Source organism: Neopsephotus bourkii, unplaced genomic scaffold (genome assembly GCF_033783945.1).
Source record: "Neopsephotus bourkii isolate Nb327-2 ecotype Australia unplaced genomic scaffold, CSIRO-AGI_Nbou_v1 NB_365, whole genome shotgun sequence".
NCBI classification, from domain to species: domain Eukaryota; kingdom Metazoa; phylum Chordata; class Aves; order Psittaciformes; family Psittacidae; genus Neopsephotus; species Neopsephotus bourkii.
The window spans coordinates 120958-136341 of NW_026900871.1; the positions used below are offsets into that span (position 1 = coordinate 120958).

General features: G+C 54.1%; 2 protein-coding genes across 2 annotated transcripts; both read left to right on the forward strand.

The window, feature by feature from the left end:
* The first annotated feature begins 1389 nt into the window (after positions 1-1389).
* Positions 1390-4982, forward strand: SPDYC (speedy/RINGO cell cycle regulator family member C). Its single transcript, XM_061348637.1, has 6 exons — positions 1390-1576; positions 2330-2476; positions 2608-2666; positions 2821-2906; positions 3632-3803; positions 4544-4982. The coding sequence occupies exons 2-6, from the start codon at positions 2347-2349 to the stop codon at positions 4682-4684; spliced, it is 588 nt and encodes a 195-aa protein (XP_061204621.1). The 5' UTR covers positions 1390-1576; positions 2330-2346; the 3' UTR covers positions 4685-4982.
* Positions 4983-5798: 816 nt separating this feature from the next.
* Positions 5799-14842, forward strand: CAPN1 (calpain 1). Its single transcript, XM_061348628.1, has 23 exons — positions 5799-5923; positions 6310-6445; positions 7873-8140; positions 8275-8344; positions 8776-8894; positions 9412-9545; positions 9615-9783; positions 9881-9964; positions 10038-10123; positions 10201-10275; positions 10386-10546; positions 10628-10806; positions 11417-11428; positions 11548-11759; positions 11841-11880; positions 11952-12017; positions 12097-12154; positions 12262-12326; positions 12439-12507; positions 12612-12690; positions 12785-12901; positions 13759-13817; positions 14382-14842. Exons 3-23 carry the CDS (start codon positions 7874-7876, stop codon positions 14406-14408), a joined length of 2148 nt encoding a protein of 715 aa, XP_061204612.1. The 5' UTR covers positions 5799-5923; positions 6310-6445; position 7873; the 3' UTR covers positions 14409-14842.
* The last annotated feature ends 542 nt before the right edge of the window (positions 14843-15384 follow it).

Genomic DNA, 15384 nt, shown 5'->3' on the forward strand with positions numbered 1-15384 from the left:
ACAGACCCAAATTGAACCGAATTCGCCTTTTTTTGCCCCTTTTCCACCCCTCGCACCACACTCCGCCCCTTTTTCCTCCTTTTTTACCTCAAAACCCCTCTTCCTGCGCCCACCCTTCGCATTTCTACCCAGCCTATCAGCGACGCCAGGGCTGCCACTCCGCTCCTCTGATTCGCTATCACCACCCATCGTCCCGCCTCCCCGCCTATGACAGGTACCGGCGGGTGTCTCCGCCTTCTGATTGGGTGGCTCCGCCGACGGGCAACCTATAGAAGAAGAGTCCGGGGAAGGGGGCGTGGTTTCTCTGCACGCTCTGCTCAGGTGAGGGAAAAGGGCGGGAAGAGCGGCGCCGCTCCCTGTGGGGCTTCGTTCTCGTTATCCTTGTTACGAGGGGGGGAAAGGGAGCTCCGTAAGGTAAATTCCCCTTTTTTCCCTTATTTAGTGAGGGGAAGCTGAGCTCCGGTGTTGCGAAGTGAAGAAAAAAACCCTTTAAATCCCCCTTTTCCCCTTTTTCTCCTTGATTTGTGAGGAAGCAATATGGCGCTCATCGCGGTGAGGGGAGTGGGTTGAGGGGGACTCCAAGCTCTGAGGCCTCCGTCTCCATGTTTTATGTCCTTTTAATCCTGCTTTGAGAAGCGGAAACTCTGAGGCTGGGACTGAGGATAAAAAACACCCTTTTTCCACAGCATTAACGCTGAATTTTAGTGTCCGTGAGCACAAATATATCATTCTGAACAAGAATGTGCTGATATGGGACTAAACCTCCTCTTTTTGTCATCATTTGTGATGGTTTGTGAGGAAAGTCCCAGTCTGTGCCTGGACACGGGAGTGATTCTCATGCTGTGCCCTGAAATGGGAAAGAAAAGGGGGTTTTAACGTTTATTTCATAGTTTATGTTGTTGGGTCGATGAGTTTTGAGGCATTTGGGGCTTTTGAAAGCGATTTGGGCTGGATGCTCCCTTTGTCCCCCATGGTGTGAAGCAGGCACCATTCACTTCATTTGGCTTCTAAAATAACACCAAACTAATGAAATATTAGGAAAACACCCCAAATTGACAAACAGAAGTGAGGAAATGGGGGGGTGAGGAGAAATTGGGGTGACTTTGATTCAAGGGGGTGTTTTGGCACCATCAGCACCCAAAATCTGCCTGGAAAATAGGGATTTCAGGTGATTTGAATATAAAACGAGGCTTTAATGGTGGTTTTCTTGTGGAGAAACCTTATTTCAGCCAAATTTGGGGCTGAAGGAGGGAATTTTTTGCTCTTTCTTTGGTGTTTGATAACCACAGTGGGTTAAACCTGAGTATATTATAATATATGGCTTTTTTTTTCTTTTGTCTTAATAATAAAGGTGAAAACCACCTTAAAACTACTTAAAATAGTAAATAGGGGGAGAGAATTGGGTCAGCCCTAACCTTAGGCTTCCCTAGGGATGAAGCCTTCGGTATTCCCTGCTAAAACTCGCTTGCACATTGACCTCAACCACAATTATTCCTCATTTTTATGTAAAATCTCTAAATTTGGGCAGTCTGAAGAGCTTGGAAATGGCTGGAAAGGGACCCCCAGCCTTAAAATGGTGGGTTTGGGCTTCAAATGGGGTTATCGCTCGCTAAGGAGCCAGTGTTGGGGGGTGTTCCTGATGCTTGGAACTGCTGGAAAAAGCAGGATTTGAGACAAAGGAGCCTCTTAAAAGTGCTCGGTTTTGGTTGGGTTCGAGATGCTGCTGCTGTGTCACTTGGCTCAATGGCAGGGGGGATTTGGATGGCGAATTTGGGGGTTTTGGGTCAGTTTTTTGGAGTTTTTTGGGGGGTTTGGGTCGGTTTTGAGGGATTTGGGGTTATTTTGGGGAGGGTTGTGGGGTTTGAATGGTTTATTCTTTGGGGGGGTTGGAGTGTGATGCGATAGAGTTTTGGGAGGCTTTGGGGTGTTAAAGGGTTGGGGGGGCTTGGGGCGTAAAAGGGCTTGGTTTTGGGGTGCTTGGTCTGTCCTTTCGGGGAGTTAAAGGGCTGGGCTGGGGGACTTGGGGACATTTGGCTTGGTTTTGGGACAGTTTTGGGCATTTGGGCTGTTTTTGGGGTGCTTTATGTTTGGTTGGGGGAGCTTGAGTCTTTTTGGGGACTCTGGAGGGGCTTTGGGGTGTTTCAGTGGTTGGTCTGGTTTTGGGGGGGCTTCAAGCGTTTTGGCGGTCGAGTTGGGCTGACTTGGGGGAGTATTGGGGCTTTTGGGGGTTAAAGGTTTCATTTGGGGGCACTCGGAGCTTGCTTTAAGTGTATTAAAGGCTCGGGTGGGGGGGCTTTGGGATGCTCCCCACCTCTCCTCTCTCCCTCAGAACAAGCAACCCGCTCCATGAAGCACCCCCTGCTACAAAGCCACCCCCAAACGTGGGGGTCTGATGAGGAGCCCCCCAACCCCACCAGAGTCCCCTGCAGCATCTGCCTGCACTGTAGGGAGGAAGATGCCTTCTTCAGCCTCTTGGGTGAGAGCCGATCCCGGGATCCCCTGAAAACCAGGAAAACCAACCCCCCCCCCACTAGAAACCCCAAAACTGGGAGTTTCCCCCCCAAAAAATCCTTATTTTTTACAGAACAGTTTCTTTTTCTCTTGCAGAAGACAAAGTGGTGAAGGAGTTCTTCTCTAAGGATGTATTCTGCAGGATCTCTGATAAGGTCAGGCCTTCAAATAGCCCCCATTTCTGTTCTGTTCTGTTAAACAATTCTGTTTCTGTTCTGTTCTGTTAAACAAAAAAACACCCCTTTGTTTTTGCCTGAATTTAGCCCTTTTTTGCCTAAAATTCCCCTTTTTTTACGCCTTCTTTTCCAGTACCTGTTGGCCATGGCACTGACGTACTTCAAGCGTGCTGGGCTGCCCATCAGCGAGTACACCCGCATCAACCTCTTCGCTGCCCTGTGAGCTGTTGGTGGGGCCCTTGGGGTGCTAATGAGGGTGCTCACTAACGAAGCCAGGCTCTAATGATGCCGTTATGGGGTTGACCCCCAACCCTGAGCCATGATGGCACCCTGGGAGCCACCTCATCCTCTTCCCATCATTGCCAGCGCCTGGGATTTAGGGTCATAGAATGGCTCAGGTTGGAAAGGACCTCAAGATCATCCAGTTCCAAAACCCCTTGCACTGGACTATGTCACCCCAACATTCCATATCCTTGCCTTGAACACTGGCAGGGATGGAGCATTCACAGCTTCCTTGGACAACCCCATTCCAGCACCTTTACAGTAAAGAAATTGTTTCTTATATCCAGTCTAAACTTCCCTTGTTGAAGTTTGAACCCATCACCCCTTGTCCTATCGCTCCAATCCCTGATGAAGGATCCATCCTTGCAGCCCCCTTCAGACACTGGAAGCTGCTCTGAGGTCTCCAGGCTGAACAGCCCCAATGTCCTCAGCCTGGCTCCAAAGAGGAAGTGCTCCAGCCCCTGAGCATCCTCATGGCTGTGCTCCAACAGCTCCATATCCTTATGGCAGTGCTCCAAGTGGGATCTCATGGGAGCAAAGGGGAAGGATCCCCTCCTTGGACCTGCCCAGGATATGGTTGATTCCCGAGCTCGAGCTCGTGCCAAAGCCAACTCATGTTTGGTTTCTCATTGACCAATCCCAGCCCATCCTTCCCCATGCAGGTACCTGGCGAGCGACATGGAAGAGGATGAGGAGCACCACAAGTACCGCATCTTCCCATGGGCCTTGGGCCGCCGCTGGCGCCGGCTCTTCCCCCTCTTCCTCCAGCGCCGCGACCGCCTCTGGGCCCGCATGAGCTACCGGGCGGCCGTCAGCCGGTCCTCCTGTGAGGAGGTGGGTGTGAGAGCCCCCAAACACCCTAAACTCACCCCAAAATCACAGGGATGATCCAGAGACACCCCCTGAGGGGAAACTGGGCCTTAAGGAGCCCCTAAAATCCAAAAGAGAGATGAAATGGGGTGGGTTTCAGCCCCAAAGTGGGACAGGTTCGACTCAGTCCCCCTCCAAAAGTGGCGTTTTGGAGCCAATCTCCCCCTGAAAGTATCATTTTTGACCCAATTCCCTCTAAATGTGGTGGCTTTGAGGCCCAAAAAGCGATGGCTTTCAGCCAGTCTCCCGTGAAAGTGGCCTTTTTAACCCAATCCCCTCCAAAAGTGATGGTTTCGACCCCCGAAATGGAGCGGTTTTCATTTCTCCAAAGGTCCCCCTCCGCAAGTGGCATCTTTGAGCTGATCTCCCCCTAAAAGTGGTGGTTTTGAGCCAATCTCCCATAAAAGTGGCATTTTGGACCCAATCCCCTCCAAATACGGTGGTTTTGAGCCTCAAAGCATGTGTGTTTGAGACAGTCTTCCCCAAAAGTGGGGGGTTTGACACCTTCCCCCCAAATGAAGCATTTTTGAGCCCCAAATGTGGTGGGTTTGACACCCATCCCTAAATGTGGCGTTTTTGCCCTTGAAATACTCTTATTATCACCCCAAAACACCCAGGGAGGGTGGGAGGGACGGGGAGCTGTGTTATAGCAATAAGTCCCTAAACCACTGGGTTTCACCCCAAAAGCTCTGCACCCCCCCCAGGTGATGGCAGCTGCCCCCCAGCACTGGGCCTGGCTGCGGGAGCGGCCCCTCCAGTACAGCGGGGCCCTGCGCCCCCACCACCGGGGCGAGGAGGAAGAGGAGAGCAACGGCTTCATCCTCCGCTGCTCCAAAAGGCACTGAATTGGGCTGAAACCAGCCAAAACTGGGGCCTCTCCGTGCCCCCAATGCACCTTTTTGTGTGTGTCTCCCCCCCGCAGGGGGTTTTAATGCTCTATTTTGGCATATCCCCCCTTATTTATAACCGTGGTAGATAAAAATCACCTCCAATTGCTTGTTTTATACTTGTTGCCTGATGGTTTTCCCTATTTTTCTTGGGTTTTGCCTCAAAACTCATGTATCTCCCTCTTATGTGAGGCTCAGCACCCACCTCCCCACCCCCTTTTTCACTCAAAAAGCAGGGAAAATGGGCAACAGAGTATTAAACGTGATGTGTTAATGATTATTTTTGTGGTTTGTGTGTGGGGAAAGAGGGGAAATGGGTAAAAAGGGAGGGGAGGGGCTGGTGGGACCTCAAAATGTGGGGCTGGGGAGGGGGGTTGCCCCCCTTTGCTCCCCCAACCTGTGGCTGTTCCTCTCTCCCCACAGCAGCAGCTGCCAGTATAAGGGAGCCCTCCCAGGGGCAGGTAGGGACACAGGTGCTACATACGTGTTGTGTTACATACATGTTCTGGCACATGCCACATGTGCCCCAGGCTTGCACACAGTGGGGGTCAAGCCCCCTGCATGTGTGTGTTCACTCTGTGTATGTGTCCCAGCTCTCAGCACACGTGTCCTGATCCTCTGCACACGTATGTTTCATACATGTTGATCTCCACACATGTCCTGAGCCCATGCACATGTCCCAGCCATGTCCTCAGGTGTATGTAGCATTTATACCCAGCCCTTTGCACATGTCACATGTGTGTCCTCATGTGTCCCAACCCCGCACATGCGTGTTCTGTCCCTTTACATGTGTGTCCCATGCATGTGCCTATACCCACACACACATCCTAGCCCTCTACACATGTCACGTGTGTCCCAGCCCTCCGCACACACACCCCACACGCATATCCAGCCCTCAGCACACACGTGTGCCACTGCCCAGCCCCCTGCAGCCAAAACGCTGAGCACAAGAGACACCAAAACGTTAGAAACAGCCCCAAAACCACCCCCTAAAACCACTCTTTTCACCCCATCCCCTCCCCCCCCAAGGGCGGGGCGGTGCTGGGCGGAGTCGGGGGGAGGGGGGAGGCGGGTTCACCCCAGTCTCTCCTTCCTCCTCGGGGAAGACTTGTGGGGAATAAGGGATTTTGCCTCTTTTCCCTTGATTTCACCCCAAAAGGAGGCCGGGAGTGTGTCCCCACCCCCCCCTGCAGCCAGGTACGTCCCAGTGTCCCTGGGTGGGGGGGGCTGTGACGGGGGGGGGGTGGGGGTGGTCCCTGGCTTCCCCATGGCTGTGTGACAGCGCTGGAGCCGTTTCCCTGCTCTGCAACTTACACAACTCCGGATCGGGGCAAAACCCATGGAAAACGGGCAAATCCCAGCGTTTGGGGGCCTGGTTTCCTCCATTTGCAGCACTGGGAAGGGGTTGGGAGCTTTGGGGGTCCCTTGTGTTCCCTCCCAGTTGTTGTTTTACCCCCAAAAAGTGCTTTTTTGGGGTTTGTTAATCCCGGGAAGGGGGGGAATGGGGGATTTTGAGTGGTTTTAAGTGGTTTTGCTCAGAATTGAGGCATTTGGGGGATGTTTTATCTTCATTTTCTCCCCAGTGCCGCTGGAGGAGACGCGGCCGCCGAAGTGCCGCCCTCACCGGGCCCAGGCTCTGCCCTGCGGCACCTGCCAGAGCGCCGGCACCCTGGAAACGGGCTGAAAAGAGCCAATTTCGGTCCTGCTGTGCCAAAAACCGTATGTTTTGGGAGGGGTCCCACTCTAGGGGGGGCTGTCCCATGAGCACCCCATGAGTTAGGCCTCAGCTGTGCCCCCCTGAATCTGCTCTGGGGTGGGGATGGGGGGGGATTAGGGACTTTCCCCACTTCTCGCTCCTAATTTGGGGCATAATTAGTGCTTTTTGGGGGTATAATCCTTAATTTTGGGAGCTCAGCCCCCCCCCCCCAATGTTGGGCTGGGTTTTGGGGTGACGGAACCCCCCCCTCCGGATCCATATTGGTGGGACCCACGCTGGCAGCCCCGCTGTCACCTCCCTGGCACTCCCTGAGCCGCTCTAATGAGCACCTCATTAACTCCTGGGTGCTTAATGAAGCTCCCCCGGGTGTCATTGAGGCCTTCAGGGGCGCAGGGAGAGCAGCGCCCGGGGCTGAGCCGCGGGGAGCGGCCCCGGCACACGCCTCGACCGGCAGGACCGGTTCCTGGAGCCGTTTCCCCCTGGATCCGGCACCATCTGAGGCTTCCTCACTGCTGGAATCCCCATCATTGGGGTTTGCTTCATCCCCTCCGGGGCCATTTTGAGGTGAAACACGAGGATTTGGGGCTCACTGAGTGACAGACGGGGAGCAGCTGCGGCGGGGGGGGGGAAAGGGGGGGGTGAGGAGGGGGAGGGGTTCCCCGCCCCCGGAATTCCGGGGTTTTGTCCTAAAATGGCAGTGTTGGTTTCACCCAAATCACCCCAATGGGGCTCAGGCTGGGCACCACATTTGGGGGGGTTACAGCCCACTTTTAGAGGGGTTTCCCCCCAGAATCAGGCCTCCCCAGGATCGCCAGAGTTGCGTTTAGTAACACCCAAAAGGGGAGTTTGGGGTAAAATCTCCCTTTTTTGTCCAAGCTGCTCTTGGGGAATCCTAAAGAGGACCCCAAATTCCCAAATCCCCCTCCAAAGATCCCCAAATCCACTCCAGATCCCCTTAAATACCCTCAAATTTCCCCCTAAATCCTCCAAGACTCCCCAAAATTCACAAATACTCCCCAAGATTGGAAAATCCCCCCAAACACCCACAACCCTCCACCAAATTCCCACAAAAATCTACAGGCCCCCTAAAAAATCCCCTAACACCCCCCAAAGCCCAAATCCCCCCAAAAGTCCTCAAATCCCCCCCAAATCAAACAAAATGGCCAAATCCTCCCCAAATACCCCCAAGCTCCCCCTAAATCCCTCTGAGAATGTCCGTATCGTCTCCAAATATCCCCAAATTCCCACTAAAATCCTCAAATATCCCCCAAATCCCTCAAGAAATCCACAATTCCACCCCAAATAAACACCAAAACCCCCCCAAATTCTCAAAATCTCCCCCAAATTCCCAATTCTCCCTTGATCCTTTCAGCAGAGGTGGTTCCAGCCCTCAGTTTTCCCTATATCCCGCTGTATTCCCGCATCCCAGGATGGCGGAGCCGCCCATCGTGCCCGTGTACTGCACCGGCGTCTCGGCGCAGGTCCAGCGGCAGCGGGCCAAGGCACTGGGATTGGGCCAGCATGAGAACGCCGTGCGCTACCTGGGGCAGGACTACGGGCGCTTGCTCGAGGAATGCCGGGATTCCGGAAGCCTCTTCCGTGACCCAACCTTCCCACCGGCACCCGGCTCCCTCGGCTTCCGCGAGCTCGGCCCCGGCACCTCCAAAACCTATGGTGTCCAATGGAAGAGGCCGACAGTGAGTAGCGGCGCTCCTCAGCATCACCAATTGGGATGTAATTCCGGATCCGTGCTTGGAAAACCCCTTCAACCTCCACATTTGGGGGGGTTTTGGGTGAATTCTGGTGATGGACCCAGTGGCTTTTCCCATAGGAGCTGTGTTCGCGCCCGCAGTTCATCGTGGATGGAGCCACACGCACCGACATCTGCCAAGGAGCTCTGGGTAGGGAATGCCACCACGATGCCTTGTCCCAGTTTTCATGGAGTCATGGAATGGTTTGAATTGGAAGGGACTTTAAGATCATCCAGTTCCAACCCCCCTGCCATGGGCAGGGACACCTCACACCAGACCATATCACCCAAGGCCTGTCCAACCTTGAACACTGCAAGGGATGGAGCATTTACCACTTCTTTGGGCACCGCATTCCAATGTCCTACCATCCCTAAGGGGAAGAACTTCCTTATCTCCAACCTAAACTTCCCCTGTTTCAGTTTGAACCCATCACCCCTTGTCTTATCCCTCCAGTCCCTGATCAAAAATCCCTCTCCAGCATCCTTATAACCCCTTTCAGACAATGGAAGGGAGGGGGGGCTTTGATCAACCTGTGGGCCGTGGCCACACCGTGACCGGTAACCGGTGGCCACTGCCCCCAGGGGACTGTTGGCTGCTGGCAGCCATCGCATCCCTCACGCTCAATGAGACCCTCCTGCACCGCGTGGTCCCGCATGGGCAGAGCTTCCAGCACGGATACGCCGGGATCTTCCACTTCCAGGTGAGCGGCTCAACCCCCAGTGCCACCGTTTGGGCTCCAATCCACCCGTCTGGGGCTCAAATCTGCCAGTTTGGGGCTCAAATCCATCAATTTGGGGTCCCCTCTACTGTTTTCAGATCACATTCACCAGTTTGGGGCTCATCCGCACATTTAGGGCTCCTCACCACTATTTTGGGGATCAAATCAACCATTTTGGGGTCCCCTCTGCCATTTGGGGGCTCAAATCCACATTTAGGGCTCAAATCCTCATTTGGGGCTCCTCACCACGATTCTGGGGATCAAATCAGCCATTTTGGGCTTACCCTCTGCAATTTTGTCTCCCTTCACTGCTTTGGTGCCGAATCAGGCGCTTTCCACCACGAAACATCTGCCAAGTTCACCCTCTACCTTTGCCACCACCACCATCTCCTTGCTGCACCGCCCTCCCAGGGACCCCCAAAAGGGCTCTTTTCTCCCCCAAAACCCCCCATCCTGAGCTTCAAAACCCACGGGGGTTCCCTCCTCCTCCTCTCTGCAGATCTGGCAGTTCGGCGAGTGGCTGGACGTGGTGGTGGATGATTACCTGCCCACCAAGGATGGGAAGCTGCTCTTCGTGCACTCAGCCGAGGGCAGTGAGTTCTGGAGCGCGCTGCTGGAGAAAGCCTACGCCAAGTGCGTCCCCTTCCTCCTCCTCCTCCTCGTTTTGGGTTGAATACCTCCTGGAACGGTGCAATCCTGCAGGGTGAACGGCTGCTACGAGGCCCTCTCAGGTGGCAGCACCTCGGAGGGCTTTGAGGACTTCACCGGCGGCGTGACGGAGTGGTACGACCTCCGCAAGCCCCCCGCGGACCTCTACCAGATCATCCTCAAGGCGCTGGAACGCGGCTCCCTGCTCGGCTGCTCCATCGATGTGAGGGGCCTTGCTTTGGGGCAAAAACATCACCTTTTGGGGCTCTTTCACCACCGGTGTGGCAAGGTGGTAACGCCACTGCCGTGTTGCCCTGCAGATAACAAGCGCCTTTGACATGGAGGCGGTGACGTTCAAGAAGCTGGTGAAGGGACACGCGTACTCGGTGACGGGAGCCAAGCAGGTGAGAGGCGACACTGTTTTGGGGTGAAAAGTGGCAGTTTTGGGATCAAGGGGATTGACGGTACCGTTCCCAGATCAACTACCGCGGGCAATCCCTGGGGCTGATCCGTATGCGCAATCCCTGGGGAGAAGTGGAGTGGACGGGACCGTGGAGCGATAGGTGAGGACCCAGCCGGGGTTACGTTGGTGGTAACACCATGGGTTGGCCCTTGGGTGAGTTCCGTTTGCCACCGGCAGCTCATCCGAGTGGAACGCGGTGGAGCCGGCGCTGCGGCAGCAGCTGATGGTCAGGATGGAGGATGGGGAATTCTGGTGAGCAATGAGGGATGAAGGAAACCCCCCCACCTTTTCCCGACTGTTTCACACCAGGAAAATAGGGAAAACCTTCCGCTCCCACCCTCCGGTGCTTCCTCTTCCTCTAGGATGTCCTTCCGGGACTTCCTGCGGGAATTCACCCGCCTGGAGATCTGTAACCTCACCCCGGACGCGCTCCAATCCCGCAAATTCCGCAAGTGGAACACGCGCCTCTATGACGGGACATGGCGCCGCGGCAGCACGGCTGGCGGCTGTAGGAACTACCCCGGTAGGCGCTGTTGGTGAGGAGTTTCACCCCCAAACCCACCGGTTTTGGTGTTGATTTAACCCCTTTTGGCTCTTCTTCCAGCCACTTTCTGGATAAACCCACAGTTCAAGATCCAGCTGGAAGAGGTGGACGACACCAGGGATGAGGATGGTGGGCGCGAGCCTGGCTGCAGCTTCCTCCTGGCGCTGATGCAGAAGAACCGGCGCCGTGAGCGCCGCTACGGCAAGGACATGGAGACCATCGGGTTCGCTGTCTATGAGGTACTGGTGTCAACCAAAGCCAGCTGGCGTCAACCGGCGTCAACTGATGTCAGCTGGCGTCAATCAGTGTTAGATGACATCAACTGTTGTCACTTGGTGTCAGCAAACATCAGCCAACCTCAGTTGGTGTCTACTGATGTCAACTGGAGTCAACCAATGTCAGTTGGTGTCTGCTGGTGTCAACCAATGCCAATTGGTGTCTACTGATGTCAACTGGTGTCAACCCATATTAGTTGGTATCTACTGATGTCAACTGGAGTCAACCCATGTCAGTTGGTGTCTGCTGGTGTCAACCAATACCAGTTGGTGTCTACTGAGGTCAGCCAATGCCAGTTGGTGTCTACTGAGGTCAACCAATGCCAGTTGGTGTCTACTGATGTCTACTGGTGTCAACCCATGTTAGTTGGTGTCTGCTGGTGTCAACTGGTGTCTACCAATGTCAGTTGCTGTCAACTGATGTCAACTGGTGTCTACCAATGTCAGTTGGTGTCAGCTGATGTCAACTGGTGTCAACCAATGTCAATTGGTGTCTACTGATGTCAACCAATATTAGTTGGTGTCAACTGGCATCAACTGCGTGCCCTCAACCTCTGCTCTCCTCTCCCTACAGGTTCCTCCTGAGGTGGGTGCATCAATGCTACCAACGCCAAACCAGGCAGCACCGGAGGGTGTTTTTGGTGGGCCGGGCGGGTGTTATTTCAGTTGTTGCACTGGGAACCCCGTTCCATTCCCTCCCGGCAGCACGTGGGGAAGTCGGGGGTGCACCTCAAGCGGGATTTCTTCCTGGCCAACGCCTCGCGCGCCCGCTCGGAGCAGTTCATCAACCTGCGGGAGGTGAGCACGCGGTTCCGGCTCCCACCGGGTGAATACATCGTGGTACCCTCCACCTTCGAGCCCAACAGGGAGGGAGACTTCGTCCTCCGCGTCTTCTCCGAGAAGAAAGCCGGCACTGAGTGAGTGGGAGATGCTTCCTCAGCACCAATGAAGCCCTCAGCCGGATCCAGAGGCCAAACCCCTCTTTATTATCTCCACAGGGAAATGGATGACAAGATCCAAGCGACGCTCCCGGATGAAGTGAGTGGAGCCGGCCCCTGCACGGTGCCGTGGTGCTGCCTCTTTACCAAACCAGCCCTTTTCTCCCTCAGAAAGTGCTCTCTGAAAGCCAAATCGATGACAACTTCAAGGCGCTCTTCAAGCAGTTGGCTGGACCGGTAAGCGCGGTGATGGGCGCACCGGGGGTTGTTGGGATGGGGTTCAACGGACAACACCCCATCTCCTTCCTCCCCGCAGGACATGGAGATCAGCGTCACCGAGCTTCAGACCATCCTCAACCGCATCATTGGCAAACGTGAGCCGCCGGGGCGGGATCTTGGGATTCACCGGGAAGACGAGTGGAAAACCCTCTTCGGATGGGGTCAAACTCATTCCCTCAAGTAACCACCGGCTGATTTCCAGATAAGGATCTCCGAACCAAAGGCTTCAGCGCCGAGTCCTGCCGCAGCATGGTCAACCTCATGGATGTATCCACCACCCCCGGCCATGGGGTTGAGTTTGGGGGTGCAACGCCCTCACCCCATTCCCCATGGATCCCCCATGGATTCCCCAATTTCCCTTAACACCTCCACCCTGCAGAAAGATGGTAGCGGGAAGCTGGGATTGGTGGAGTTCAATGTGTTGTGGAACCGGATCCGCAACTACCTGGTGGGTCCGGACCGGGGGGGAGAATTCCAAGGGGAATAAGGCTGGGATTTGGGGGTGTCCCCCCTCCTGGTGACCCCTTTCTGTGTGTTTGGGGGGGGGCACAGACCATCTTCCGCAAGTTTGACCTGGATAAATCCGGGAGCATGAGCAGCTACGAGATGCGGATGGCGCTGGAAGCGGCGGGTACGTCCCGGGATTCCTGATGGAATTCCCACCTTTCCCACCTTCCCTCCGGTGGTTTTAAGTTTGTTTTATGGATGATTTGATGCCCCAAAAGGGTATAAATTGAGCAAGAAGCTCCACGAGTTGATCATCACCCGGTACGCAGAGCCCGACCTCGCCATCGACTTCGACAACTTCGTCTGCTGCCTCGTGCGCCTGGAGACCATGTTCCGTGAGCGCCATTCCCACCCTGGGAACAGGGAAAAAGGGGGAAACCCGGGATTGACAGGATTTAGTCCCTTTTCTCATTCGGTTCCATGGGAAAACCCCATGGGCGTTGAGGGGAAAGTGGGGAAAAGTGCAAAAAAAGCAGGATTTAAGTTCAAAAGTCAATCACCCCCCCCAGTTTCCTCTTAAATCCCATTTTCCAGCTTTTCCAGTAAAATTCAACTGGGTTTTGGACTTTGTAATGGGAAAAAAAGTGGATTTCCCAAGTTTCCCTCCTGAAACCTCCTGTTATTTGCACTTTTTCCTGTTCAACTGCAGTTTCCAATTTTCCCCTTCAGCTCCCCTGGAGTTTTCCCAACTTCTCCCAGAATTTAACTTTTCCATGGAATCAAACAGGAAAAGTGTGACAAAACCCCACAGAAAAAGTGCTTTTTTCCAAATTTCCCCTTAAATTCTGAGGTTTTTTCCTGACATCTCCTTAAATCCTGTTTTTTTCCCAACTTTCCCCCTAAGTCCTTCCCATTTTTTTATTTCCCCCGTAAATCCTGCTGGGTTTTCTCATATTTTCCCTTAAATCCTATTTCTTCCCAGTTTCTCCCCTTAAATCCTTCCTCATTTTCCTGTTTGTTTTTTTTTTTTTTTCACTTAAATCCTGCCTCGGTTTCTAACTTTTCCCCTTAAACCCTGCTCTGTTTTTCTAATTTCTCTCCTTAAATCCTGCTAGGTTTTCCCAACTTTCCCCTTAAATCTTGTTTTTTTCCCAACTTTTCCCCCTAAATCCTGTTTTTACCCAGTTTTTCCCCTTAAATCCTCCCCATTCTGCACTTTTCCCACCGAGTCACCTCCTGTTCCCTCCTGCAGGGTTCTTCCAAGCAATGGACGTGGACCAGGACGGTGTCGTCACCTTCGACTTGCTGCAGGTACCGGCGGGTGCTGACACCCCACAGCACTCCCCAGTAACACTCCTCAACACCACAACACCCTTAGCACCCTACAACAACATCCCCCAGCACCCCCCAACAACCCAATGCTACCCTACAAACACCCTTCAACACCCACAACACCCCACAACACCCCAATAGCACCCTACAAACACCCTTCAGCACCCCCAACAGCACCCCACAACACCCCAATACCACCCTACAAACACCCTTCAACACCTCCAACAGCACCCCACAACACCCCAATACCACCCTACAAACACCCTTCCCCTTCAACACCCCCAACACCCCAATAGCACCCTACAAACACCCCACAGCACCCCAACAACACCACACAGCACACCAGAACACCCCAATACCACCTACAAACACCCTTCAACACCCACAACAGCACCCCACAACACCCCAATACCACCCTCAAGCACCCTTCAACACCTCCAATAGCACCCCACCAACACCCCCACCAACATCTCCCATTAACACCCCCCAACAACACCCCCCAACACCCTCCAGCCCCTTCCTCAACCCTCCTCTTCCTCGCAGTGGCTCCAGCTCACCATGTTCGCCTGAGCAGACCCCAAGTGCCTTCCCAGCCGGAACCACCGGCGTCACCGCGCTGGATTTTCCCTCTTTGGTGGCTTTTTCCTTGTTTCCCAGCACAAGAAGGGTGTTTTTTGGGGGGGGGTGGGGTGCGTGAGGCACCATAATCACCCCCAAACCGGGATACCGGGACACCCGGTCGCGCTTTGCCAAGGAAACACTCCTTCCCCCGCCTCCACATGGAGGTTTTGGGGGGAATTCCCAAGGTTTTGGTGCTTCTTCAGATAACGGAAGGAGCCAGAGTGGGGGTCACCGGGTGTTGGGACCCCCCAGCACAACCGCCATTGCTTCCCGCTTCCGCCTCCAACAGGGATCTTCCACCTCCAACAGGGATCTTCTGCTTCCCGGGTGCCAAAATAGTGATTTTTTACAATATAAATTAAAAACAAGGGATAAAATTCCAAGGAATGTTCATTAAAGTGGTTTTCCACTGCTCCTTCCCCCTCATCCAGCTGTACCCGTGGGGTGAATCCCACCATTCCCGCTCCGAGCCACTGGGAGTTGAGGAGAAGCCAATGGCCTGTTTCCACCCAGGTGCCAGAATGTCTGTTTAGGGATGGATTTTGTAGGGATATTTGGGATCCTGTCAGGGATAGGGGTGGATCCTGTAAAGGAAGGGGATGGATTCTGTTGGGATAGGGATGGGTTCTGTCAGGGATGGATCCTGTAAAGGAAGGGGATGGATTCTGTCGGGATAGGGATGGGTTCTGTCAGGGGTAGATCCTGTAAAGGAAGGGGATGGATTCTGTCAGGGATGGATCCTGTAAAGGGAGGGGATGGATTCTGTTGGGATAGGGATGGGTTCTGTCAGGGATGGATCCTGTAAAGGAAAGGGATGGATTGTTGGGATAGGGATGGGTTCTGTCGGGATAGGGATGGGTTCTGTCAGGGATGGATCCTGTAAAGGAAGGGGATGGATTCTGTCGGGATAGGGATGGGTTCTGTC